This window comes from Phoca vitulina, unplaced genomic scaffold, assembly GCF_004348235.1.
Source record: "Phoca vitulina isolate PV1807 unplaced genomic scaffold, GSC_HSeal_1.0 scaffold38, whole genome shotgun sequence".
Classification (NCBI taxonomy): Eukaryota; Metazoa; Chordata; class Mammalia; order Carnivora; family Phocidae; genus Phoca; species Phoca vitulina.
The window spans coordinates 14,258,075-14,285,789 of record NW_022589741.1 but is presented as its reverse complement, the minus strand read 5'-3'; the positions used below and the strand labels follow the sequence as shown (position 1 = coordinate 14,285,789).

At 47.3% G+C, this 27,715-nt stretch overlaps 1 protein-coding gene across 4 annotated transcripts; it reads left to right on the top strand.

Moving 5' to 3' along the window:
* Positions 1-47: 47 nt before the first annotated feature.
* JAML (junction adhesion molecule like) lies at positions 48-26,788 on the top strand. Of its 4 annotated transcripts, none has more exons than XM_032428004.1 (11): positions 48-90; positions 3,813-3,936; positions 5,249-5,312; positions 7,869-8,023; positions 9,640-9,865; positions 14,058-14,170; positions 16,441-16,678; positions 19,902-20,040; positions 22,610-22,670; positions 24,337-24,426; positions 26,301-26,788. In XM_032428004.1, the coding sequence occupies exons 3-11, from the start codon at positions 5,270-5,272 to the stop codon at positions 26,370-26,372; spliced, it is 1,137 nt and encodes a 378-aa protein (XP_032283895.1). In that variant the 5' UTR covers positions 48-90; positions 3,813-3,936; positions 5,249-5,269; the 3' UTR covers positions 26,373-26,788. The 4 variants fall into 4 exon arrangements, with proteins under 4 accessions (XP_032283895.1, XP_032283894.1, XP_032283893.1 ...); XM_032428003.1 differs by lacking the exon at positions 48-90 and adding an exon at positions 233-330; XM_032428002.1 differs by lacking the exons at positions 48-90; positions 3,813-3,936 and adding an exon at positions 233-330.
* Positions 26,789-27,715: the final 927 nt, after the last annotated feature.

The following is a 27,715-nucleotide window of genomic DNA, read 5'->3' as shown; positions in this document are numbered from 1 at the left end:
CGATGCCATTCAAAAACCCGCCCTCAGAGAGCTTGTAATCTAGAAGGGGAGACGGCATGAGCCCTGGTCTGGAATCTGAGGCTCTCCTCAGTAAGTTGAATTTATTACTTCTTTTTAGAACAAAAGTATAAATAAAAATTGGGTCATGGCCCAGATGACAGAAACGAGAACCTTGATTTAGAGGTTCCTGTTTGCATCTCTGTAGCCACCTCAATGCACGCATTTGGTTTGTTCTGAGCCTGGCCTGTGCGCAGAAGTCTGGAGTCGGACTTGGGTACTGCACTCTAGCAGAACTAGCGCGCTGCTTCCCCTGGGTGCGTCTCATCACGGGTAAGCCGTTGCTTTGCATTTCTTAAGAAGTGATTCAAACTTTTCAGAAGCTGGTTCTGAAGGTTTTAATTTGATGGCCACATTTGCAGGGCTCTCAACCTTTGCTGGAAGGGACTGCCGTAAGGTAGGCTGGTGGGTGCAGTTTTCGTTTCTGTAGTGTAGAGTCACTTCTGTTAAGATCCTCAGAGAATAAAGGGGAAGAGGTTTGCTCTTAATGAAAGAGTAGATGATGATGGTGGTGGACTTTAGCTTATAAGTTGCCTCTGTTTTTAGGTAGAGCAGTGACTGACTAGTCCTCCTGACTAGTTGTCCTCCTGACTAGTTGTCCTTCAACTCACAGCAGCACTTGTCCCTCACCAGTTCCTTTCTCCCAATCCTAGACAGGCCAATATTTTTTTTTTTTTTGAAGATTTATTTATTTATTAGAGAGAGGGTGTGTGCACTAGCGGTGGGGGCAGAGGGAGAGAAAGTCTCAAGCAGACTCCACGCTGAGTGTGGAGCTGGACATGGGGCTTGATCTCACGATCCTGAGATCATGACCTGATCTGAAACCAAGAGTCGGAGGCTCAACTGACTGTGCCACCCAGACGCCCCCAGACAGGTCAATATTTAACCTTAAGAAGTCAGGAACTTAAACCTCTCAGTGTCCGTATTCGTCATGCTCTGATCTCATGAAGGCCTATTGTAGGGTGGTTTAGGTGTAACCCTGAGGAGGGAGCAGCAGTAATGACTTCCAAAGTCCCCCTCAGGTTAGAGGGTTGACCAATGTCATTGAGATTCTCTTACAAGGAGCCATGTAACCTCCCTGCCCGATGTAGGATAAGTGGTCTTGGAAGGACCAGAAGTTCGTGCCTTAGGGTGGTTACATGGATTCATATACCTAAAAACAATGAGAGCCTGGAGGTGCGCAGCCAAGAGTAAACTGAGGGGACTTAGCATTGGGGGGGCGGTGGGAGTGGGAGGCGGGCTATGTAAGGGAAGCCTGTGCGGTTGTCTGTTTGCTCAGTGGCTGGTTGTCCCTCTGGGTTGGTGGGGTGGGGGGGGGGCAAACACCTGCTCTCAGACAGCACCTCTCCCTATTTTGTCTTGTGATAACGTAATATTCGGGGGTCATTTTCACATCCTGTGTGGTAGTCTCATTGTCATGAGTCTCTTTTTTGAAGATGTTTTGCTGTCATCATTGTGCCAAGGGAAACAATTCCTCTGCACTGTTAATGATGGGAAAGGGGATCCTTATAGTTACAACTCCCGGGGGTGATAGAAGACATTTGCCAGGAGTTCTATTGTGAAAGCGCCATGAGCTCAGGTGCAAATGTTTGGCCAACATATGAGCTGCCTTACTGTGCAGAATTATCTCAAGAACATCTGCTGGGGAGATGTCAGGACCTGGAGAAGAAGCAGTGTAGAAGCTGAGAATTTAAATGGAGTCTTATTATGAAGGTGCTGAAGGAGCATCTGATGCTTTGGTTGGATTTCTAAAGACTGAGATTCATTTATATAGATATTCTGTGTTTGTATATGTAAAATTCTGAATTTCATTATTCAGATATATATGTTCAGGACATATATATTCGGCATACACACACACACACACACAATAGGAATTTCTGAATATTTGCCAACTAAAGGTAATCAAAACTTGACTAAAGTGTCCTTGGCCCTGTTAGGTGTTGCTCTCTCTTTTGACGAATGGTTCCCAGATCCCCCCTGGGCCTCCCTCTGTGCTAGCCCTGGACATGCAGAGGCACGTAGGCTCAGCTCTTGGCTTCATGGAGCTTATCATCTTGGGAGGTGAGGGTGGAGAGCAAGACTTTAATCAAACAGGCACACAAATAAATAGATAATTAGAGATTGTGACAAGTGCCCTGAAGGAAAGATAAATAGTACTGTTAAAACTTGTGGCTAGGAATCTGACCTGGTGAGCGTGGCTCAGGAGAGAGGTCCCTAAGGAAACCACATTAGCTTGCGATCTGAAAGCTGAACAGGAGTTCATTGGGTGAAGCCGGTGGGAAGAGCATTCAGTCAGAGGAGCAGATTCATCCTGTTGTGATAAATGAAGTTCAGAGAAGCTGGGCTCTAAAACATGGGATAGCTTCACAAACATGAGGAACAGTACCGCGTTGTGAGGGGACAGGTTCTGATCCGGAATGTCTGGGTTTAAATCCTGGCCCTGCCCCTTGCTATGCATTATTAGGCGAGTCACTCCAGTCTGTGCCTTAGTTTCCCCATCTGTGAGGGCCCACAGGGTTGTCGTGAAGATCAAGTGGGTCAATGTGTAAGGTGCTCAGGCAGTTCCTGGCACATCGCCCTCTGTGATTTATTGCATATCAACGACTGATTTCTAGCGTGCTCCTATATTAACTAAGGGGGCCGAAGAAGTCTGGTCCTTTCATGTTAAGGATGAGGCCCAGGGAGATCGAGCGATTTCCCAGAGAGCAAAGAATTAGTTAATAGAAGGTCTGACCCAGGAGGAGAATTTTTTTTAGAAATTCAGTGCTTTTTCCATGAATTCATTGTTTCTCTCTTCATTTACAGAGAGTTCTAATGGTGCATATGAGTACTTTGAACCAAAAATGGTATCTTCTATTCATTAGATTGCACATTTTTTAAAAATTTGTTTGAAAATGGTTGAGTGTGGCTCTGAGTGACTTGAGTTTGGTGACCAGGTTCAGAGTCTCTTTGGGATCGCTGGTGTTGTCTTAGAATAGAATGGCCGGTTGTAGGAGATCTAAGTTGATTTCAACGTGATGGTCACATCGGCAGCCAGCAGCACTTACCCAGCATGTCCCAGCATATGCCAGGCACTTTCCCGGGGCAGTGGCACAGGCCTGGGACACAAGAAGGTATGGTCCTTCTTGAGACTGTAGACTTAGTGGGGTTTGGTGTAGACGCGTAAATCAGTTGTTACTCCTCCAAGTAGATGGTGCATTGCTCTGGGGGGATGTACAAGAATGGTTTGCTGGACAGAGGAGGGAGCACAACCAACTCCCTGAAGACGAATGCATCCAGAATGTGCAGGGGTCTCAGAAATCCAGATATGATGCATTAACACCATGACATGCTATAAAGGAAGTCCTTTATCATGCTCACCCAGGTACTTGGGGGGTGGGATGGGCATCAGAGCCAGAAGAGGACTGTGGCTATCTTGAGAGAGATCTGCCTTTTCATCAGGTGTACTTATGTTTGGGGAAACTTAATGTGACTTTTGGTATATCTGAGTCAGTGTTAATTATTATCTACGTTGTGATGGGATTCAAAAATTGAAACTTGAAAGTTTCCAGTTCATTCTGATTCACCATTTGCCATTCTTCTAAAGGTAGATGTTCAGAACCCAAATCTCTCCTAACACAACAAATTCTATTTCCTATCTGATTTTAGGTTATGAAAAATAAGATCTTATGTGGTGATGATTTCTAACTTTTCAAAGCACTGTTATCTACATTATCATATTTGATCCTTGCATTATTATCCCCATGTTATAGGCAAGGGGACCGAGGTTGAACAAGGTCAACTGACTTCTCTGCATAAATGGGACCTAGGGTAGGACTTCCTTGAACAGTTTGACCCTGATTTTCCAGATGGAGGATTTTGTTGGTTAGAACTCAGGTAAGGACTCTCTTAGGTAATCATTTTTTACAAGTTAAAATGACCACCATATGTGGTAGACTTCCCAGCAGAGCTGGGTAGGGTACTGTGATGGTATTACACAAAAGAGACCTTTCCTCCTTGAAGGTTCTAGGTAGAGTTCCTTCAGTGGCAGGATTTTTGGGGTGCAGGGATCATGGCTGAGACCAGCCACAGTAGGTGGTAGGAACCCAAGGCTGGTTGGATTGCAACTCCGTGGAGTTGGTCTTCTTCTGTTTCATTAAGAAAAATGTGGGGCAGGGGCGCCTGGGTGGCTTAGTCGTTTAAGCGTCTCACTCTTGGTTTTGGCTCAGGTCACAATCTCAGGGTCCTAGGGTTGAGCCCTGCATCAGGCTCTGTGCTGGGTGTGGAGCCTGCTTAAGATTCTCTTTCTTGGGGCACCTGGGTGGCTCAGTCGTTAAGCGTCTGCCTTCGGCTCAGGTCATGATCCCAGGGTCCTGGGATCGAACCCCGCATCGGGCTCCCTGCTCATTGGGAAGCCTGCTTCTCCCTCTCCCACTCCCCCTGCTTGTGTTCCCTCTCTCGTTGTGTCTCTCTCTGTCAAATAAATAAATAAAATCTTTAAAAAAAAAAAAAAGATTCTTTCTACCTCTTCTTCTGCCCCTCCCCACTCTTTCCCTCTCTTAAAAAAAAAAGGAAGTGGGGAAAAAGGGGCAACCCCCCCACCAAAACCTCACCATGGACATTTCATGCAGCTTCTTTCTGCCACAGAGCTTGGTGAATACCTTAACTGGGTTGAAAATTTTCTCATTTGTGTATCTCCTTTCCCACACGTCCTGAACATTATCTGTTTAAAAGTGGCAATTTTAATTTAGTTGGAGAGATAGGCAAAACTTTCATGCTGAGTCTCCTGTAATCTCCTGTTTGTGTGAAACCGTGAGGTTGTAGGATCGCTAGGGTTGTCACCTCAAGAATATCCTGAAATTAGTTGCTTTTTTCCTCTCGAAAAGCCACTTTCATCTAATTTTCCCTAACAGCCAGTCTAAAGTGGCCCCCAAGCGACACTCCAAACACCGCTCTGTTTTGTTTCATCATAGCAGATTCCAGCATCTGCTACTTTCTTGTTCATTCATTTGCCTCTTTTTTTCTTCCCCCCTCCATCTCCCCCCTGCTTACAAACTGCACGTGAGCGGGGACTCTGCCCTTCTTGTTCGGGGCTGCATCCCAGAGCCTCAGACAGAGGCTGGCCCACGGAGACACTGACTGTGGGTTTGCTAGATTAACAAACTTCTCTTGATGCTGTTTTCTGATTTTTGTTTTCTTTTATCTAAAGATTGAAAAATTGGTGAGCAGCATGTTTTGCCCACTGAAACTCATCCTGATGCCAGTGTTACTGGGTAAGTAGAAACCAAGGGATCAAGGAGGGGACTTGATTTCTCATAAGTCTCGTGCATTGTCAAAAGCCAATTTTATATATTTTCGTTTCCCCCTTGGTTTGTTGAAAACGGGAAACCCTAACCTGGAACTTCAGAGTTTTGTTGGAACAGCTGTTTTCGAAGCCAGGGAGCAAGCTCTTTCTTGGAAAGCTGAATCTTCCTGTGTTTCTATTAGACACCGAAGGCCTTTGGGTCCTGAGCTGGGGTTTCTGGGACTTTCCTGTGTGCTACAAAGAACATTTCTCTCTGGGATTCCTGCATTCTCAATTGTGACTTTAAAACCACAGCTAGTCTCAGATTAGGAAATGAAATCACCAGAGAGCCCCAGAATCCCTGCAGCCCCGTGTTCATGCTTTTGCCATTCCAGCCTTCTTGTGGTTCCACAAATGTGCTGAGCTCTTTCACAATCTGGGGCAGTTTCTTTTGCCAAGAGCTCTTCTCTCCTCACCTTCCCCGAGCAAGCCTGCCTAAGCCTTCCTTACCCTTCAGGGTTCTCTGTAAGCTCCACTTCCTTCTAAAAACCTCCTCGGGCTGCCCCCGCAGGTGGGGTTGGACTCTCCTGTTCTCGAACCCTCCGAACCCTCCGTGCTCAGGGCTGCTGCTTGTGGTTCAGCTCTTCTTTCTAAGTTGTTCATCCTCTCTCCCTGCCTTTTCTCTTTATCCACAGATCTAGCTCTGTGGGAGGAATAAATGACTCAGGAGGTGCTTTGCTCTCGTCGTCTCTTATTTTTCTCTTTTTCATTATTATTATTATTATTTTATTTTTTTTGTAACTGGACATGGTAACCTAAATACCGACTCAGCCAAGTACAGAAAGAACTAACTGCCTTTGCTCTAATTCCAGGAAACATAGAGTGTGCACACACAGGCAGGCAGACAGACACACAGACACCCCCCACCCCACCCCCCGGAAAAGAGGATGTATTTAAGAGAATTTGTTTTTACAGGAGCTGGGCTGTCATGCTCTGGGCAGGGGGGCTTTAGGCATTTGCTCAGAGGTGCGGGAAGCAGCCCTCCCAGCCTGAGTTAGCAACCCAGTCCTGGAGCTAGTGGCTTGCTGGCATCAGGGGGTTTGTATTTCTTTGTGGAGAGGTTTGTCCTCCTCTGTAGAAAGTCTCATTTTCTTCAGCCATTTCTCGACCGATGTGAGTTTCTCTTCGCTCCCGCTCCCGTGGCCACTTTTGCTTTCTAGCTGCCCTCCACCCCTCCTGCCACACACAGCGCTCCCCAGACTCAATTACTTGCGCTTCTTACACCTTTAACCACACATCAAGCTGCTCAGTTCTTCCTTACAGGAAAATTCCAAATAGGTTTTGGAGCTAATTTTGATTTCTTTCAAAACAAGCCCCTCCAAAGGGTTTGGAGTTCATGTTTTCTTTTCCGTCTTCCCTACCATGTGCCTGCTGTTGGGCAGGAAGTTGATGCTCTTCTCTCAGCTTGCGTGGAAAGACTGGCACACTTTCTGTTTATTCCCACATGCGTTCACTTGGCTTTTCCTCCATATAAACTGGCCAGCATCTAAACGTGTCTTTCTTGATGTTGTTGTCTCTTTGCATAGAGCACATCTTGTGAAAACAGAAATAGCCATGTAAGGGTTTTCTCTTTTAGTGAAAAGAGAAATGACTTGAGCAATATACAGATAGTGGAGTGGTGTCATGCGTGCAAACCACCCTCAGGCTGAAAAGCCAGGGCTGATGGCAAAGCTGGAATGGGAAGGTGGGGAGAAGACAAGCACAAAGGAAATTCAAGTGGAGAGCCGTGCTTTGTATTGGCCTCATTTTTTTTAAGAATGTTTTTCTTTTTCTTTTTTTAAAATCTTATGTATTTATTGGGGGGGGAGGGGCAGCAGGACAAGCAGACTCTGGTTTGGGCACAGAGCCTGATGCCGGGCTCGATTCCAGGACACTGAGATCATGACCTGAGCTGAAACCAAGAGTCTGACACTTAACCGACTGAGCCACCCAGCCGCCCCTGTATTGGTCTAATTACGAGGACCTGCACGACAGCCAGAATCAGCCAGCCAAGTCAGAGATAAGTTTTTGTAAAGGAACTAGAAAAAAGGAAAAGAGGAAGGAAGCAAAAATACCTGTGAATAGGGAACCCATGGGAAACTAGGAGCAAGAGACATCTCATTTCCTGTTCATGGATGTCTAAATTTGTGACCTGAAAGGAGGATGTCAGGGTTTCTCTTCTTTCTTTAGAAAGGAGCTTGGAGAAAGGAATTCTGGGAAGTGGGGAAGGGACCAGTTAGGAGAATGGGAGCAGATATGCATTTTTGCAGTATGAAGATTGCAGAACCCCTCTGACTTGGGAGGCCTGTGTGTAACTAGAGGTATCTTTCTTACCCTTGGGAATGCCATGCTGGCTTGAGTGACGGGCCTCTGAGTACTTTGTGTCAGGTGATCTGGGGAGGGAAGATGTAGAGTTACTTAATGTAGATTACTTAGTGATTAACTGATTTTTGTTGTTGAGGGTATTTGTCTAAATGATGTCTCCTCTTGCCTTTGACTTCTATAGATTATTCCTTGGGCCTGAATGACTTGATTGTTTCCTCCCTTGAGCTAACAGTCCCTGTGGGTGATTCAGCCCTGCTGGGATGTGTTTTCCAGAGCACAGAAGAGAAGCGTGTGACCAAGGTAGACTGGATGTTCTCATCAGGAGAGCACGCCCAGGTAACAAGGAGGAAATATTACCGTAGAAGCCCCTGGCCAGTGGTGTCAAGACAGTGAGGGGAGAGGGAGAACCAGGTCATCAGGTGCCATGAGATGGTGTTGCAAGAGTTTGGGCTGTGAAGCTTGTCAGAACTGGGCCTCTTCCTAGCTTGGCCCTTTGGCTGTGTAATCAGCTGGGCAAGTTACTCAACCTTGCTGAACTTCAGCTTCCTCATCTGTGGAGATTGAAGGTCATGATCATAATGGTAACGCTTACCTTTGGGTCATTGAGAAGTAATGGACGACATGCACATAAAGTTCTTTTTGTTTCTTTTCTTGATGTCTGCCCTTTGTAGAGTAGTATAGGTGGGTGGGAGGGCTGAGGAAGGTGAGAACATTGGTCTAGACAGAAGAGGCATGAGAATGATGTCACAGGAATCTTTTTTGTGGGGGAGAGGGCCAGATTCTTTGAGCATTCCATGCCCCAGAGTTCACCTCTTTCTCCTTCATGGGGCTGCTTCAGGTGTTCAAGTGTTAGGATCAACTGATACAGCATGGTCTTTCATGGGAGCTCTTTGGAGTGGGAAATAGTGTATAAACCTCATTAGAGGTTCTGTGGAGACATTTGTATCTTAGGATCATTTCTGAAATACATCCTAAGTAATGTGTTACTAACAGTAAGGTCCTGAAGTTTGCTGATGAAATGTTCTTTCTGTAGCTCATAGCATGTTTACTATAATGCTACTCTCACTCAAATTTTTATTAGTATTTTTTATTATAAGAGGGATAGGCCCATGGTGTAAGTAGAAATAAGGATTTCCCAGGGCTCCTTGTCCCAGCCTGGAAGCCACTCCCTGATGATGACTCCTTCACAGGCTGTATGATATGCTGCCTGGAGGAGGGCAGAAAGGGGAGGAGTGACAGCCAACATGCCAGCCAAGGATCGTCACAACTCCCAGTCTGGGGGATTGCATCATGTCTTTGAATGCCATCCAGTCTGGGGGCCATGGCAGAAAACAGGGTGAACATGAGACAAGGTTTTCAAAAGTTCAGATCCCCAGAGTGGTCTTCAGAGTGGGCATTACATTTTACCTTAAACTGTAAGAAGTGAATATGCTTCACCGTTTGTCCTTGTATAAAATAAGGTACTGGGCCATGTCCGAGTTAGAGCGTTGCCTGGCACATTATTATTATTCGCTGGGTACCAAGTACTTTTTTGATCATGATGATGATGGTGGTAGTGGTGATGGTGGTGGTGGTGGTGGTGATGGTGGTGGTGGTGATGGTGGTGGTGGTGATGGTGGTGGTGGTGATGATGATGGTGGTGATGGTGGTGATGGTGATGATGGTGATGCTGGTGGCGGTGATGATGATGGTGGTGGTGATGGTGGTGGCAATGATGGTGGTGGTGGTGATGATGGTGGTGGCGATGGTGGTGGTGGTGGTGATGATGGTGGTGGTGGTGGCGATGGTGGTGGTGGCGGTGATGGTGGTGGCAGTGATGGTGGTGGTGGTAGTGATGATGGTGGTGGTGGTGGTGATGCTGCCACTGCCACAGAACAGGGTCTTTTGGATCCAGACTCCTAGGTCTGGTGCCACTGACTCTAGATTTTCCCCAATGTTGTGCTGCCCTCCAGGATGATTATGTGCTGTACTATTACGCCAACCTCAGTGTGCCTGTGGGGCGCTTCAAGAATCGTGTACGCTTGGTGGGGGACATCTTACACAATGATGGTTCTCTCCTGCTCCAAAATGTGGAAGAAGCTGACCAGGGAACCTATACCTGCGAAATCCGGCGGGAAAGGGAGAGCCTAGTGTTCAAAAAAGCCGTGGTGCTGCATGTACTACTGGAGGAACCCAAAGGTATGTGAATGCTCACTTAGAGAAGGGTGAAGGGGCAAGAGATTCGGCGTGCAAAGAAGGAAGGGAACTGGTTTTGTTGAACAAATGCCATCCTTTGGTCTAGGTACATACCAGAGAGTGAATCCACAATAATTGGTGCTCTTTCATAAAAATAATGAGGATGATTATTTTATTTTATTTTATTGTTTTTAAAAGATTTTATTCATTTATTTAAGGGGGGGTGAGGGGAGGAACAGAGGGAGAGGGACAAGCAGACCCTGTGCTGAGCTCAGAGCCCCATGTGGGCCTTGATCTCACGACCCTGAGATCATGATCTGAGCCGAAATCAGAGTCGGATGCTTAAAGGACTGAGCCACCCAGGCGCCCCAAGAATGATTATTTTATTACCTTACATGTGTTCCATTCTCATGAAAATGCTGTGTAGGAGGTAATGATCTTTTCATTTTGCAGATGAAGTCATTGAGGCTTAGAGAGGCTTAGATGCGACTTGACTAAGGACACATATTTATTAAATGGCATATCTGGTACTTGAACCCTGGCATCTCTGACAACAAAGTCCCTATTCCTTTTACTCTACCCTGGTACTTCCCATCAGTTATCCACATTGATGCCATGTCCGTATCTCGTAGGTTCCCTAGGTAAATGTTCTGGGGGATAGAAAAGAGATGAGATCTCCCTAACTTCTCTGGTCTTCGTTTTCCCATTTGTCAACGGAGAGTGGCTTCATAGACTGGTGGTTTTAAACTGTGCCCTGTAGAAGCCTGAAGGTTCAGCAAACCTGGTAGGCTGAACAAAGGGTGGGAACAGGGCAGGGGGTTAATAGAGGACTGGGTCAGGTCCAAAGTCCTTTCTCTTTTTCCTGTTTTATTCATTGGGCTGCCAGGTAAGAATTTGTGTAAAGAAAGAATTCTGCTGCCTTAAAAAAAGTTTGGAAACTGCAGAATAAGATACATTCTTTAAAAGTATGCATTGAGGGAATAGTCTGTGGCCCCAGGAAAGTTTGCGGTCTAGTTAGGGAGCTAGAATCTGGACCTCCTCCCCTCCCCCAGCTGTTTGGGTCCACTCTGTTAGTGAGCTCCTTTGGAGTACCCGGTGCGCCTCTTCGGTGACACTTGTAACACCTGTCCAGTTGTGCCTTCCCTGGTCGTGTGGGTCTGTATTCTTTGTCCTCTGACCAGCCTGGACACTATGCCTGGCACAGAGTAAGCAGTCAATAAACATTTGCCAAATGAGTAAATTTCTTGAATTAGCATCCCTCACTTGAATCCAGTTTCTAAAAAACAGAATTGTAGAAGGAATTGTAGAAGGTGGCCTCTGGTGCCCTCTCCTCATTTTTAGTACTTTTTTTCTTTTCTTTTTTTTTATTATGTTAATCACCATACAGTACTTCATTAGTTTTTGATGTAGTGTTCCATGATTCATTGTTTGCGTATAACACCCAGTGCTCCATGCAGAACGTGCCCTCTTTAATACCCATCACCGGGCTAACCCATCCTCCCACCCCCCTCCCCTCTAGAACCCTCAGTTTGTTTCTCAGAGTCCATAGTCTCTCAGGGTTCATCTCCCCCTCCGATTTCCATTGACATTTTTCTTTTGATTTTCAAAGCTGTAGTTCTCCAGAAAGAGGAAACGAATCAGCTGTTTCCCCAAGGATTATCTTTGGGCTACTCCTTTCCACTTTGTCTTCTGATGCCTTGCCCGGACACTTGTCCATACAAGCATGGTCTACAAAATGGGCGTCTTTTCCCTCTTTGAAGAGACACAGAGGGCATGAACCGAAAGGAGCATCCATGGAAACAGGCTAGAGCAATTTTAGGGTTAGTCACATCCTTCCTCAGTAGCCAGTGGAGCAACCTGTATTTTTCCCTTCTAGCCAGGAAGGGGGTAGAGCCAACTCCTCAAAATGTGCCTGGTGGCCACTGGAAAGTTGTTCAGCTTGTCTGATGGAGGTTGTCTTCCCCCATGTGAAGCCATCTATACTTTTCTCTACAAAGTTTACTCGTCAGTTTATAGTTGTTCTACTCCTTCACTTCCTTTTTCTCATAGTTCTTATTTTAAATACTATAGGCAATACTCTTTAAAAAAATTTTTTTTAATAATTTTTTTAAAGATTTTATTTATTTGAGAAAAAGAGAGAGAGAGAGCATGAGTTGTGGGGGAGGGGCAGAGGGAGAAGGAGAAGCAGACTCCCCACTCAGCAGGGAGCTGGATGCGGAGCTCGATCCCAGGACCCTGGGATCATGACCTGAGCCGAAGGCAGACGCTTAACCGACTGAGTCACCCAGGCGCCCCTATTGGCAGTATTCTTGCAAATAAAAATAACAGTAGCTTCCTCTACCCTTTGCTGTAGAATCAGCTGTCCTTCCACTGATGGGAGGTGGCACACTATAGTGATATTTTCTTCCCTCAGGCCTGGGTTTATGTGCTGGCTCTGCCTTTTACGGGCCACGTGCCTTTGGGCTCTCTCACCTTCTTCCTCTGAAAATGGGAGAATAACAGTGCATATCTCAAAATATTGTGATGACTAGCTGACATGCTACATACAAAGTGTCTGGCACATGCCTGCTACAATGGAAGGTGCAGAATGGTTTGGTGTTTATTACTGCATTTTATTTTATCGTATTTTTTTTTTCTTAGTAGGCTCCATGCCCAGTGTGGAGCCCAATGTGGGGCTTGAACTCACGACCCTGAGATCAAGACTTGAGCTGAGATCAAGAGTCAGACGCTTAACAGACTGAGCCGCCCAGGCGCCCCTATTACTGCATTTTAAAAATATAGTTCAGTTCTTAATGTACTGTTGGATTTAGAGGGACTTTCCCTCCCTACCGGTATTCTTTGGAGTGAATTTTTATTACTTACAAAATGATTCCCTCCATAGAGTTTCAAGTTCCTGTTTTCTTTTGCTTTCCTCCTATTGTGCATCTCTCCTGCTGGGCAGGAAGTTCATGTGCTCCCAGAGAAACAATTCTGATGAAAAGGTCAGGTTATGCACTGTGTTTGTTCCTTCATGAGCTTTGCCTAATGTTCTTTTGAACAGTTAAGACCTAGGCTTGTGTCTCCCTAAATACCATCCTGCCTTTCTTTTCTTAACTGACTTTGTGGTTGATTTGTGTAGCAGATTATTGAAAAATCAGAAACATCTTGCTAATTTTTTTTTTCAGGAACCCCTCAAAATGACTTATGCAATAAGCATATGACGGGGTCAGCTGATTATACAAATAAGCAGAAGGAAGAGCCTAGGAGTTGAGAAGCCTGAAGCAGGGGGAGAGAGATCTTCTTGCGGGGCGAGTGGGGGCAGGGATTGAAACAGAAAAAAAAACCAAGAGGAAAGCTGTCTATTGTCTTGGCCTAATTAGCAAGCAGTCCTGTGATCTGTACTGTAGCCAGAAATGTCCTAAGCAAGTCCTAAGACAACTTGTAAAAAGAATAAAAGAAATTGAAGAAAATCGCCTGTGAATCAGTTTTTCAGCTAGAAGAGCCAGTGGGTTATACATAAGCATGAAAGTTATATAACTTTCTACTTCCTGTTTATGTTCAGCAGATGTGGGTGTCTAAGTTGGTGAACAGAAGGAGGGGGCCTCAAGATTTTCTGTACTTTATTTTTTTTATTATATTATGTTAATCACCATACATTACATCATTAGTTTTTGTTGTAGTGTTCCATGATTCATTGTTTGCGTATAACACCCAGTGCTCCATGCAATACGTGCCCTCTTTAATACCTATCACCAGGCTAACCCATCCCCCCACCCCCCTCCCCTCTAGAACCCTCAGTTTGTTTCTCAGAGTCCATAGTCTCTCATGGTTCGTCTCCCCTTCCGATTTTGTACTTTCTTTAGTATAGCTTGAATTGGAGCTGGGACTCAGGAGAAATTCTAGAAAAGGGGAAGGAGCAGGGAACTAAAGGGAATCACAGGGCGTTTACTGTAGTATGAAGACCCATCAGAGTTGATGTGTGTGGGCATCCATGGGTACTCTCTTATTCATGGAGTGTCCTGGGAGTAAGAGGCCGCTGGGTACTTTGTCCACACAGGATCATCTGGCTCATCTGTGGAGTGAATGTGTGCAATATTTGGTGGTGACATTGATTTTATGGCTGAGGATCTTTGGCTAAACATGATCTCTTCTGGAAGTTCTTTGACTTTTGTAGATGATACCTTGGGTTTGACTTGAGTTACCATTTTATCCCCAGAGCTCATGGTCCATGTAGGTGACTCGACTCAGCTGGGGTGTGTTTTCCAGAGCACAGAAGAGAAACGCATGACCAAGGTAGACTGGACGTTCTCATCAGGAGAGCACGCCAAGGTAAGGAGGAGGAACCATCAGTGTGTAGTAGAAGCCCCTGGCCGATGGTGTCAGGACAGTGTGGGGAGAGGGAGAATTTAGGCCCCAGGTGCCATGCCGTGCTGTTGCAAGGGGCTTGGGTTTTGGAGCTTGTCAGAACCGGGACTCCAGCTCAGCCACTTGGCTGGGCAACTTCAGCTTCGTGGTGGGAAGAATGACTCTCATGAAGATGACAAAGAAGAGGATGATATTCCTGCTGCTGCTGTTCATCTTGTAGGATTGTCAAGACACATATACTAGATCGTCCGTGTAAAGTATTTGTATGTGTCTCGGCCACTGCATTTTAGTTTCCTTCCTCTTTTCCCTTCCCCTCTTTGTAGAGTCTATGGAAGAAGGAGGGGGATGACTTCTGTGGCCTTGTCTCTAAGCTTTGGGCTAGGCATAAGAATGATTGCATTCTTATTTTTATTTGGGTTAATTTGGTAAGTTTTCTTCTGTGCCCCACTGCCCCACTTATGGGATGGAGGGAATTTTCTTTGTCTTTATGGGTGCTCCCGATGTTGGGATTAGAAGGTCCTGGAGGCCAGGGTATGGAGTGGTTCATGGGAACTCTGAAGCAGCAAGTGGCAAATTAGTTCACTAGACTGTTAGATGTCCTCCGTGCATGGTGATGTACATACGGGTCAAGGTGTGTTGTGGGGGATATCCCAGGTCACTTATTAATAAAAATTAAGGTGCAAAGGAGCTTTTCTATTAAGACATATTCCCAGTCACCCCTATAAACAAGTCACTTGATTCCTGTATGCTGAGTGGGGGTGAAAGGGTGGCGGCATGGTGGGGGATGGGGAATTCCATGTAGTCCCAGGTTCACCTCTGGGAGCCCGTCATGTGTTTAGACGTCAACCACCAAGTGAGTCACAGCAGAAAATAGGTCGCAAAAGAAATTTTGAGCTGTGAGTTCAAAACACAAGAGAAAAGATATTAGGGACCAGGTCTTTTCATTCATGTTTGTATCTGTATACCCATTTACTTTTCTTAAAAGCTTTTAAAAATAGTAATATTTACTTCCCTTTATAAAAAATTCCAACACTTACTCATTTAACAACTATTTTAAGCACTGGTGTGGCAGACACTCAGAGCTCCTGCCTTGATGGGAGACTTATGATCAAGATCAAGGGAGATACACAGTAAAATAAGGAGGAAGTAAATATGTGGTATGTCAGGTAATAGCAAGAGCTATGGAGAACAAGAAAGCGGGCATTTGAGCTTCTTGTTTTACATGGATGGTCAGAGAGACCTCCCTGAAAAGATGCCATTTGAGCAGAGATCTGCTGGAAGTGAGGGAGTGAACCATGTGTATTTCTGGGGGGAAGAGTATCCCAGGCAAAGGGAGTAGCAAGTGCAAAGGCCCTGAGGCCAGTACTCAAGGAGAGCAAAAAGCCCAGTGTGGATGGAGTAAAGTGACCCAGGTAGGTGAGGGAAGAAAAAGTAGAAGATGAAATCAGAAAGGAAGATGGAGTGGGCAGATCATGGAGGGCCTTGTACTTTTAGTAGAAATGGGGGGCCATCGGAGGGTTTGGAGTAGAGGAGTAGCATGATTTAACTTCTATTTCTAAGGGCTCACCTGCTGAGAATAGACTGTAGTTAGGAGTAAGCAGGGAGACAAGTAAGGAAGCTCCTTGCAGGAATTCAGGTGAGAGATGAGGTGGCTTGGACCAGAATGGTAACCATGGAAGAGTTGAGAAATGGCTAGATTTTGGATTTGTCTTGAAGGTAGAGGTGACAGGATTTGCTGTGGGATTTTCAATGTGAGTTTAAGAAAGAGAGGAGTTAAGGATGACTCCAAGATTTTTAGTCTGAGCATCTGGAATAAGGCTTTGCCGTTTACCAAAAAGAGATGGACTGGAAGGAGCTGGTTTGGGGGAATAATTTGGAGTTGAGTTTTAGACATGTTTCAAGTGCCTATTGGAAATCCAACTGGAAATGCCTTAAGAAGTAAAGGTGTACTTTTACTTCCTTTTACTGGAGAAGTACAAAAGGGAACACCCCTTGTCCCCCTGTCCTTCCTTATCCCTCTCTGCCAATGGGACAGTGGTTTGGTGCGTCCTTCACAGCTACACATGCTGTGCGCGCACGCGTGTGCATGACTCATGATGCCTCATACTGTCTGATCAGACCTTCACTGCCCACACATACAGGGCCCTATAAGTCCTGAGAGCCCCCCACTCAACCTTCCCCATGCCCTGTCTTCCTCGGTCCTTGCAATCTCATATGTTGCTTTTCCCTTCTAGGAGGAGGTTGTGTTACGTTATTACCCCAAACTCAGTGTCCCTGTGGGGTACTCCGAGAACTGGGGCCGCTTTCAGAACCGTGTAACCCTGGTGGGGGACACTTCGCACAATGATGCGTCTATCTTGCTGCAAGGAGTGAAGGAGTCTGACCGAGGAAGCTACACCTGTAGTATTCACCTGGGGAACCTGACCTTCAGGAAGACCACCGCGCTGCACGTGATCATGAAAGAGCCCCGGAGTATGTGACATTTGGTTGGGGAGGGATGAGGGGCCTCGTAGCTAGTAGGCATGGCAGGACTAGGGTGAGGCCAGAGAGGCATCTAGGGTGCAGAATTGCAGGAGGCATGACTCTGAGGTGCTGTACTTGCATATCCTGATACAAGTCCTTGTACCCTGGACTTATGTGACCTTCACAGTGATGCCTCCTTCCATCTGGAGCCCTAGGCACCTTGCTTGCCTCCCTCTAGTTCTGGCCCTGCGGGTACCTCAAAGATGAGGGAGCTAATATTTGGTGAACTCCAGCCTTCGGCCAGAACTCACTGCCTGCCCGTGTAATATACCGATCTAAAGATGCAGGAGCTCAGAGATGGACTGGAGCTGATGTCCAAGGTCTTTTTTCCTCGGATGCTGTACGCTGTGTAGCAGAAGGGAAAATGACCCTGAGCTGGTGAGAGACAGCACAGAGCAGACAGAAAACAGGAAGGGACCAGAACCCCACATAGAGGTGTTCTCTGATGAAAGGTTCTCCGTCCTGGTAAACATTGTACATTAAAGCCAGTGGTGTATAGAATAAAGACTCTTTATTGTGTGGACCGAGAGAGGTTGATAAGTGAGGGGTTAAAGTTAAACGGTAACACAGTTAACAGTCAGGATGTGGCCTGTGGACTTTGCCTTTTGCTAGAGCCCTGCGCTGGGGGTTGGCTGTGGTTTGTTGGGGGCAGGGATGCGGGTGAGGAGGGAACACACCTCACTACCTCTGACCAGAGACTTGAATCTCTGGAGACGCCTTCTTGTAAGACATAGCAAAGGGTCCCAGCTGGAGGGGGAAGAGGGACAGATGGATTTCTTCACTCTCAGAAGTCTTATTCCCACTTCACAGAGAAAATACATACCATGAGTGGGAGCTCACTCAACCTCCAAGCCCCGCTATCACCCCCCCCACCCAGGCCTAACTACATCTGCCCGCATCCTCACCTCTCTGTCTGTCCCGCCATGCCAGGCTCCCTTCCGCCCTGGGCTTATCCACACCTCTGTGCTCAGTTAAGTGCTCATTTTCTCTGTCTCAGGAACCTCGCGCTTTCTACTGGCTTCTGCTGTCCAGCCTATAAATACGCTCACCTCAAAACAACAACAACAACAACAACAACAACAACAACAACAAACAAAAATAGGGGCACCTGGGTGCCCTTTTGGACTTCCCATATGGACTTCCATCATGGCCCCCATAGCAGTCTGTGGTTTTCCGTCAGTCAGTTGGGCATCTGCCTTCGGCTCAGGTCATGGTCCCAGGGTCCTGGTATCGAGCCCCGCATCGGGCTGCCTGCTCCGCGGGAAGCCTGCTTCTCCCTCTGCCTCTGCCGATCCCCCTGCCTGTGCTCACGTGTGTGCTCTCTCTCAAATAAATAATTAAAAAAAACCAACAACAAATAAATATGCTCACCTCCTCCTCTCACCTTCTGTCCTTGTCTACTTTAGCTCTCATCCTGTGTCTTCTTCTTAAAACAGAAATAACTCACATCCTATACATTCACCCATTTAAAGCCTACAACTCAGTGATTTTTAGTATATTCAGAGTTGTGCGTCCTTCACCACAATCAATGATCTATTTCTTTCTTGACCCAGCCAGGTAGCTTGCTAAGAGGCCATAATGTGGTGCCTCCTCTCTCACTTCCCATTAATGCCTTAGTGCATTGCATCCCTGCTTCTGCTTCTGCCTCTGCTCTGGCTTAGGTCACCAATGTGGCTCTAATTACCCACCCTCAGCCTTCTTTGCCCGAGTAGTATTGGACACTGTATTCTTTATTTATACAATATATTCTATGTTGGATTCATTCTTCCTTCCTTCTTTCCTCCCTCTCCCCCCTCCCTCCCTCCCGCCTTTCCTTCCTTCCTGTCTAATCCATGTATGTATCCATCAAATTCTAGCCAAATATTCCACAGATACTTCAAATGCAACATACCCAGACCTCCTCCTGCACACCTCTCCCCAGCTCATCTCCACCTCAGTCAACACCTTCACCATCTACACAGCTACCTCGCTGGGTGCCTGGGAGTTGTACCTCATTCTTTCCTTTCCCGTGACCCCCCAGTCTCACAGGTCAACCAGTCCTGTCATTTCTACTACTGACTTTGAGTCTGCCTTCCTTCCAGTCCTACACCACGCTCTAGCTGTCTTCCTCTCTGTCTTGGCCTGTAAGCTTCTAGCCAGTGTCTGCTCTCATTCTCCGCCCCTGCTTGCATTCTCCCTGCAGCTCTCCGTGCCATTTGCTCTAAATCACAAATCTCAACATTCTTTCCCGGTGCTCAGAGTCTTTCAGTGGTTGGTTTCTCCATCATTTACAGAAAGAAAGCCAGACTCCTGGGTGGGATAATCAAGGCCCTTCATGACCGAGACTCTGCTATCTGTCCAGCCTAATTCCCCACCATGTGCAAAAATGCAGCCTTGAGCCAGACCCCTGGAACTATTTCTAATTTCTGAACGTACCATCCTCTTGGGCCTCCAGACCTTGTGTGTGATGCGCCCCCATCCTTTTCCATATCGTCCGCCGAACAAACTTGATGTTTCCTGAAGACTTTTAAACTTTAAAACTGTTGTTGAGAGATTCTCATCTGTTCTGCATAGAATTGGGTACCCTTTTGGACTTCCCATATGGACTTCCATCATGGCCCCCATAGCAGTCTGTGGTTTTCCGTCGACATGTTTGTCCCTCTCCTTGAAGGCACGGACCATGCATTATTTGTCTTTGAGGCTTCCTTGCCTAGTGTAAATGGCACCCAGGAGTGTTTATGTACGTATTTAGAGTGAATTGAGGAAATGAATGAAGGGTACCTCTTCATTGGGTGCAAGTGCCTTACTTGGTATCATGACTATGGGGCTGAGTGTTGTACCATATATCCTTTTGAAACCAACCACTTTCTTATAGAAGGATCTGCAGCCTCTAAAACGTCTGTTATTTTAAGATAGAATTGTTAATGTCAAAGGAAACTCTGCTGTAGGTAAAGTGCTATTCTCTTCTCCCACCCACCTTAATCTACACTGTAGTTAGGGATAAGCAAGGGGCCAGACCTGGTTCTGTATCGAATGGGGACAGCTGGAGTCCCAGTGTTTCAGCATGGGGTGGAGTCTGGCCTTCTCCCCCAACTTCCTGACTTGGCTGTGGTTACTTGGTATAGAACTGGTGGGACTCACAGCTCTTTTCTGGATTATTGAGACCCTCTCATTGTTTTTCTCCTTTCCCAAGCATTGGTGACCCCAGTAGCCCTCAGACCTGAGATCCTGGGTGGTAATCAGGTGGTGATCATCGTGGGGCTTGTCTGTGGCACTATCCTGCTGCTTCCTGTTCTGATATTGATCGTGAAGAGGACCCACAGGAATAAGAGGTACAGGGCTGGGTTGGGAGGCTGGTGGTGCCTCGAACCTGAAGTGGAAGAGTGATAGGGTCCTAACTATGCCATTCTCACAGAAGGGGGTACTTTAAAATAGAATCGTCCGTGGTTGTCACACTAGATGTCATCTCTGTAGTGACCCCAGCCCTCCGCTTGCTGTGTTCCAGAAAAGCCTCGCATGTCCCCACACCCTCCTCTTTCATTTTGGTATTTTACAGAGATTGTCAGCTCTTTTGTAAATGGTGGTCTAAGGGGAGCATGATTAAGAGTATAAATCATATACAAGAGCTATAAGGTGCCGTTCAGTGCCTGAGAGAAATGGTTTTTGAATTATCCACAATACCCACTTCATAGAGAAGATCGGATCCTGAGGGTTGTTGTTGGCTTTATTTAAGGGAGTACATTCTAGGACGCCTGGTGGCTCAGTCGGTTAAGGATCTGACTCTTGATTTCGGCTCAGGTCATGATCTCAGGGTCGTGGTATCTGAGCCCCACGTTGGGCTCCATGCCCAATGCAGAGTCTGCTTGTCCCTTTCCCTCTGCTACTCCCCCTGATCGTGCTTTCTCTCTCAAATTAATAAATAAAATCTTTTAAAAAAATATAAAGGAACACATTCTAATTCTGAGAGGGTATTTTTGGATGGATGCCCTAAGTTGTTGTTGAAATGTGTTGTTAAAGTCTTGAATGCATCCCCCCTTCACCCAGTGTCTCCGAAATGCCCAGATGCCCAGACATAGCAACAGTGTTTCACTGGCCATTGGCAGGCCCATGTCCCTCCATTTACCCAACTGTCCATGATGAGATACATTGCTGGGGCAAACTGGCTCTCTTGCTGAGATGCTGTCATTGGGCAAAGACCCCCATTACCGGGTGCTGCCTTCTGAGTCTCCTTTCCCATGAAACACGGACTCTGCAGAAAGTGCTTTGCCTGCTGGGTTTGCACTTCCGTTTCCCAGGGCCTCTCTGACTTGGTTTGAACTTGGCTGGCCTCTCTGAGGGTCTTTGCTCTGGGCTTGCAGATGGCCCTGAGCCCAGAGTTAGACAGCTGTTATCGACTCACTGCCCCACCCTGGGCCTCAGTCTCCCTCAAAATGAAATCAGTACTTCCATGTCTACTAGCTTACCCTAAAGAAACAATCAGACTGATATCCTGAGATTTGTAAACACAGTTGCTGTAGCCCTGATGATAATTAAACACTGAAATCATCCACAGTGACTGTCAGCTAATGAGTCACTGAATCAGTATTCCACTCGGTGACATAACTGCACAACCCTGAATGTAATGGCATGGGAAAATGTCCCATGTGTAATATGTAGTATGATCTCAGTTTTTTTGTTTTTTTTTTAAAGATTTTATTTATTTATTTGAGACAGAGAGAATGAGAGAGAGAGAGAGAGCACATGAGATGGGGGAGGGTCAGAGGGAGAAGCAGGCTCCCTGCCGAGCAGGGAGCCCGATGCGGGACTCGATCCAGGGACTCCAGGATCATGACCTGAGCCGAAGGCAGTCGCTTAACCAGCTGAGCCACCCAGGCGCCCAGTATGATCTCAGTTTTATAAAAAAGAAAATTATATAATGCTCAGTGTAGCAGCATATACAATAAATATATTTTGTGTGAGCGCACGTTCCTGCGCTGAGAAAGAGTAATTCCAAAGTCTCAGTAGTGCTATTTGAGAGAAAAGAGAAGATGGGTCCCATGAGGGCAGGAGGTTTACTAGGACTTCAACCTCCAACTCCCTCTGTTTCTTTACTATTTGAATTATTTTTACAATGAGAACACACAACCTTGTAACCAGAAAGTATGAGAAAACTATTCCCTCCACTTTGAGACAAAAAAAAATACGGTTTCTTTTCTAGCTTCAACCCTGATATTTATTTATTTATTTTTTTAGCTCTACCTTAGGCCAAAACAGAAAAAAGGGAAGTATATTCAGTGGCAGATGCAGAAGGCAGATGGTCAAGAGATCAAAGGCCAAGGGCTGGGAATGGGCCAGCGAGCTGGCGGCTGGGGATGGGGAGGGAGGGGGGTTGTGGCGCTAAATCTCCTTGGCCACCTCGCTCAGGGGGAGGAGCCCTTTGAACTGGGTGTCGCTGAGCTTCTGTTGCCCCCTGCTGGCTCAGCTACATCTCCCCAGTCCTAGGTTCTGATAACATCGAATCCCCAGGGCGGCGCTCGCTATTAATTCACGTAAAACTGTGTGGACAGAAAGATGTTAGCTAGGTAATAGAGACCTCGAAGCTGTCTAGCCCAGACTCCCTCCAGAATGCCTCCCTGCTCTCCACCAGAGAGAACTAAGCACAAAGTACAAATAATCTGGCAAGATAAGGATTCCCTGCTGCTACCCAAGTGCCCATCCAAACGAAGAGGTCTGTCTTTTGAAGCAAAGAATTTGGTTCTTAAGATAGAGCTTTTTGCTCTATCATGGTGAACTGGGGAGTCTAGGGAGAAGAGTTCCTCTTCTGGGGTCCCCCTCTTCACAAGGCTCTGTGGGGTCTCAGGCAGGCCCCCTTGAATATATAGTGCCCACCAGCTAATTCCGCCTGCTTTTCCTGCCTTGCAGCTCAGTAACCTCCACAACGCTGGTAAAAAACCTGGAGAACATAAAGAAGGCTGATCCAGAGGTAAGGGAAGAACTCAAATCTCCATTTCACTGCTGTGCCCAATGAGGGTGGATACGGCTCCATCCAGGTGGAGTCACTGTCATTCTGCGTGGCCTGTCTTACTCGGTGTTATAGCTCAGCATGCTGGCCAGTGCTGGGCACAGAGCAGGGGCTCGGGAAGTCTTCATCACCAGAGTGAGAGTCCCCCAGGAGGGAGTGGGGTGGGTCCACAGGGCCTTCTGGTAGGGCCACAGGAAAGAGCACTGGACTCAGAGTCAGAAAATCCACGTTCATGGGATGCCTGGGTGGCTCAGTCAGTTAAGCGTCTGCCTTCGGCTCAGGTCATGATCCCAGGGTCCTGGGATCGAGTCCTGCGTCGGCTCCCTGCTCAGTGGGGGAGTCTGCTTCTCCCTCTCCCTCTGCTGCTCCCCCTGCTTGTGTTCTCTCGCTCTCTCTCTGACAAATAAATAAATAAAATCTTAAAAAGAAATCCCTATTCAAGCCCAGCTCTGCCACCTCTCAGAGCCACACTTTTCTCACCAGTAAAATGAGGATGAGGACAAACAAAGTTGACCTGTTTTAAGGTTCAAATAACCTGATGATCTGCAAGGGCTTCATAATCTCTGGGCACTGTGGAACCGTAAGGGATAATTGTGGTATAATCAGGAGTTAAGTGAAGGAGTTAATGGTTCAGATTAAATATTCAGGGACCTTAAGAAAGAGGATTGGGGCACCTGGTGGCTCAGTTGTTAAACGTCTGCCTTCGGCTTGAGTCATGGTCCCAGGGTCCTGGGATCGAGCCCCACCTCGGGCTCCCTGCTTGGCAGGAAGCCTGTTTCTCCCTCTCCCACTCCCCCTGCTTGTGTTCCTTCTCTCGCTGTGTCTCTCTCTGTCAAATAAATAAATAAAATCTTAAAAAAAAAAAAAGAGGATCAAGAAGAACTTTTTCTTCCATTTCTTCCATTCTTCTGTTTGTAACAGAGCTATAAGTAATTGCTATTAGGGTCTGAGAAATGAATTCATTTCCTTAAGCTCCCTTTCCTCCCTCTCTTCCTCCCTGCTTTCCTCGCTCCCTCCTTCCCTTCTTTTAAAAACTCCTCTTGGAATATTTACTTTCCCATCTTTTGCCCTGTTTGTGACCCAAGAGTAGGATTTTGTCACAATATAGTGCAAGGGCCTCCAGAAGGCCAAGAGTTTGTCACTGGATGACATCACCTCCCCAAATAGTGACAGGAACATGAATCACAAAGTACCACCGACCTCACAAATGTGAAGTCCAGCGAGGTCTGTCCCTGCCCCATAAACCCTCTTGAAGAGCTGTCCCCGGTTAGGTGCTGATCAATGCCATCCTGCCATGCCTCTAATTAGAAGGAATTAAGCACAAAGTACAAATAATCTGGCAAGATAAGGATTCCCTGCTGCTACCCAAGTGCCCATCCAAACGAAGAGGTCTGTCTTTTGAAGCAAAGAATTTGGTTCTTAAGATAGAGCTTTTTGCTGACTAGCCAATTTTCTTAATTTTCGGGAAGACTGGGGACTGAATTATCATTATCAATGATCATTTGCTAGCTCTTAATAATCCTCTGGTGTCGATGCCCTGTGAACAGTAGTAGGTGGCTTTTTACTTTGACACATAACATTTGCTGATTTTTAGTAATGTTTATACTATTTCCCCCCACCTACCCAGAAACATGTTTACTCTTCAGTAGCCACACGGGAGCAGACGGAGGAGGAAGAAGAATCCAGTGGAAAAGCAGAGGCCACCTACATGACCATGGTGAGAGCGCTTCTGGGCCCTGCTGGGCCAGGTGTCCGGAGGGTGGGGAAGGAGTTAGCAAAGATGTGGCACTGTAGCTAGATCACCCTGGGGGCGGGGGGATGTCACTCTGCTGAGGACAGAGATTTTTCTACGTAGTAGGGAAGTCTGAGAAGCTGACGCTCTGCTGGATAGAAAAGTAACACCAAACTTGCCATCATACCCAGTCTCGAGGATTTATTTATTTATTTATTTATTTTAAAGATTTTTATTTATTTGACAGAGAGAGAGCGAGAGACGGAACACAAGCAGGGGCAGAGGGAGAGGGAGAAGCAGGCTTCCCGCAGAGCAGGGAGCCCGATGTGGGGCTCGATCCCGGGACCCCAGGATCATGACCTGAGCCGAAGGCAGACGCTTGACGACTGAGCCACCCAGGAGCCCCCCCCCCCCCCCCCCAGTCTCGAGTATTTAAAGGTCATTAGGGCTAAAGATGATTGATTTAGTGGTGAAAAGAGGCACCTTTGTCAGGGAGAAGCGAAGTGCCTCTGCCTCATTAGAGATTGAACACAACCTAATAGAGAGGGTACCACATAGATCCTTGGACAAACGTTGTGTCACAATTTTCCTTCCAATCTGAGAGTCCCTTCCAATTCTTACGTTTTTAAATTCTATGGCTTATGCTGTTTTGACATAATGTGATTGCCGGGAAGGCTGCATTCTGTATAAAAATATGGAGTCGGATTCCTGCTCTCTCCTTCCTCCACTCCCAGGGAAGTACAGCACCTAGAAAAGGCACCCGGCGTGTAGTGAGTAGGAGTAAGGACAGAAGGAGCGAGCTGGCAATGGGCATGGTTCTATTTGTAGGCTAATAATAGGCACCCAGGCCGTGAAGGGAGCCGTGTTCTGCTGGGCTCAGGAAGGCTGGCCTCCTCCGTTTGGGGGACGGTGGCTTGTGCTTGTTCTCATCACACCAGCACTGAGGACACATGACTCCCGGATGATGGCAGCGGAGAAAGATCCTGCTGAGGAAGCGTGAGGTCAGGGACCTGGCCAGGTTCCACCCGGTGAAACAGTAGCCCCACTCTGAAGTCGCGTGCAGTCCTGTTTCCCCCGCTGTTCTTGTCCCGGGATTACCACGGGATGCTCCAGGTGCTGCCGGGCTTCGTGTGGCCTCCTGGACACCCGCTGGCGACAGCTGCACGGTGGCTGCGAGCGGCCCCGCCGGCATGACAGCGGTGGCAGAGAATCTGGGAGGCCCCCCCCACCACCGTGTTCAGCAGAGGTGCTTGGATTGAAACTCTGCGGAGAACAGCACTTCTGTCATTTTGAAACAGGTCCAATGAGGCGAGTGTGATGAGAGGCCAAAGCCACAAGACTCAAAGGCCTGTAGAGGCCGGTCAGGTTGTTTTAAAGGCCGTGGGCCAAATTTGGGAAGCCTCCGGGCGAATCCCGGCCCGCAGGCCGCCTGTTGGAGACCTCGGGCAGAGAGGCGTTATTTGATTAGGGAGCAGGGATAACAACAAACCTTGGATTTTGTTGTTTTGTTGTTGTTGAATTGATTACATTTACTTCAGAGGAGGGGCACCGCGCCGTGTCCCCTTTCTGGGGCCGGACAGCACGGTGGTTAACATCACGAGCTTTGAGGTTGGGCAGACCTGGGCCCCCAGGCCTGGCTCTATGACTTAGACGCAGGTAACTTAGCCTCTCTGACACTCGGTTTCCTCATCCTTAAAATGGGAATCATAGTATCCACCTCCCGGGTGGCGAGGCTGTCACGCATGAGTGCTTGTGAAATTCAGAATTGGGCCAGAGAGATGGAAAGAGCTCAGTATGTGGTCACTATTCTGATGGAAATACTTACACCTGTGCTTTCTTTCTTCCCCACCCCCCTGCAGCACCCAGTTTTGCCTTCTCTGAGGTCAGCACCCAGTAACCCACCTGATAAACGTCAGCTGGGGGAATTCTAAAACCAGAGCAAGACCTTTGAGAAGAAAGGAGAGTTCCTTTTGCGCTTAGCGTGGCAGAGACTCCTCTGTGTGTCCTGAGTTACTGGATGGGTCGTTCCGGGACCCCCCCCTGCCCCCCGAGTTATTCTCCTGCCTCATTGGTTGAAGGGCTGAAGAAGAAGGGTTCAGAACCCGGCAGAAAGACGGGACAGTTGGGAGGGACAGGCCCCGACGGAGGGAAGCATGGATGCCGTCCTTCTGGAGCGGGACGCTGGCCCTGGGGACCCTGGCTGAGCAGCCATGGCAGCCTGAAGCATTCCATCAGGTCCTCAGCTTGGATGGTGTTCTTCATGGATGGGTCCCTGGGAAGAATTGCAGAAATAAAAACCAACCCAAGTGATTCCTTTGGCAAATTACCCCTAAATAAATGTGGCTTGTGGAAACCATCCTGTTTGTATACCCTGGCTGAGGGGCAAGCGAAGGCTGGGTGAGGAATTTAAAGTCAGGAATGCCTCAGACAACCGAAGAGAGGAGAGCCATTCTTGGCTCACACTGGAGACCAGTGTTGGCCCTGGGACCGTGTGGGGGCAAATGGGTCGCAGTGGGGTATGGATACAGCTTGAGGATTTAACCCAGCCCTTGTCGGCCTGGCTGGGTATCAGAATGGCTGGTGGCTCTTTGCTGGGCCTTGCTGGAGACATCTGAGCTGGAGCTTGGGCATCTGTCTTTTTCAAATGTGGAGCTTATGGGCTGCCAAAGTGGACAGTCACTGATGTAGCTCTTGGTCTGAAAGGTGAGGTTCCTGTACTTTTTGGTTACCATTGTCAGATTTAATGAGGTTCTTTTGTTTTTTTTTTAAGATTTTATTTATTTATTTGACAGAGAGAGTGAGAGAGCACAAGCAGGGGCAGCAATAGAAGGAGAGGGAGAAGCAGGCTCCCCGCTGAGCAGGGAGCCCGATGCGGGGCTCGATCCTAGGACCCCAGGATCATGACCTGAGCCGAAGGCAGACGTTTCACGACTGAGCCACCCAGGCGCCCCTAATGAGGTTCGTTTTAAAGATCCTTTGGTTCTCGGGGCACCTGGGTGGCTCCTTCGGTGAAGCATCTGCCTTCGGCTCAGGTCATGATCTCGGGGTCCTGGGATCAGGCCGCACGTTGGGCTCCTGGCTCTGCGGGGAGTCTGCTTCTCCCTCTGCCTCTCCTCCCTTCTTGTGCTCTTTCTCTCAAATAAGTCAATAAAATCTTTAAGAAAAAAATAAATGAAGATTCTTTGGTTCTGAGCTCCCATTTCTAGCCTGGGCTCTGCTCAGGCCTCTCTTCCACCACCGAGGTTCTTCCTCCTTCTCCGCACCCCTCCCTGCC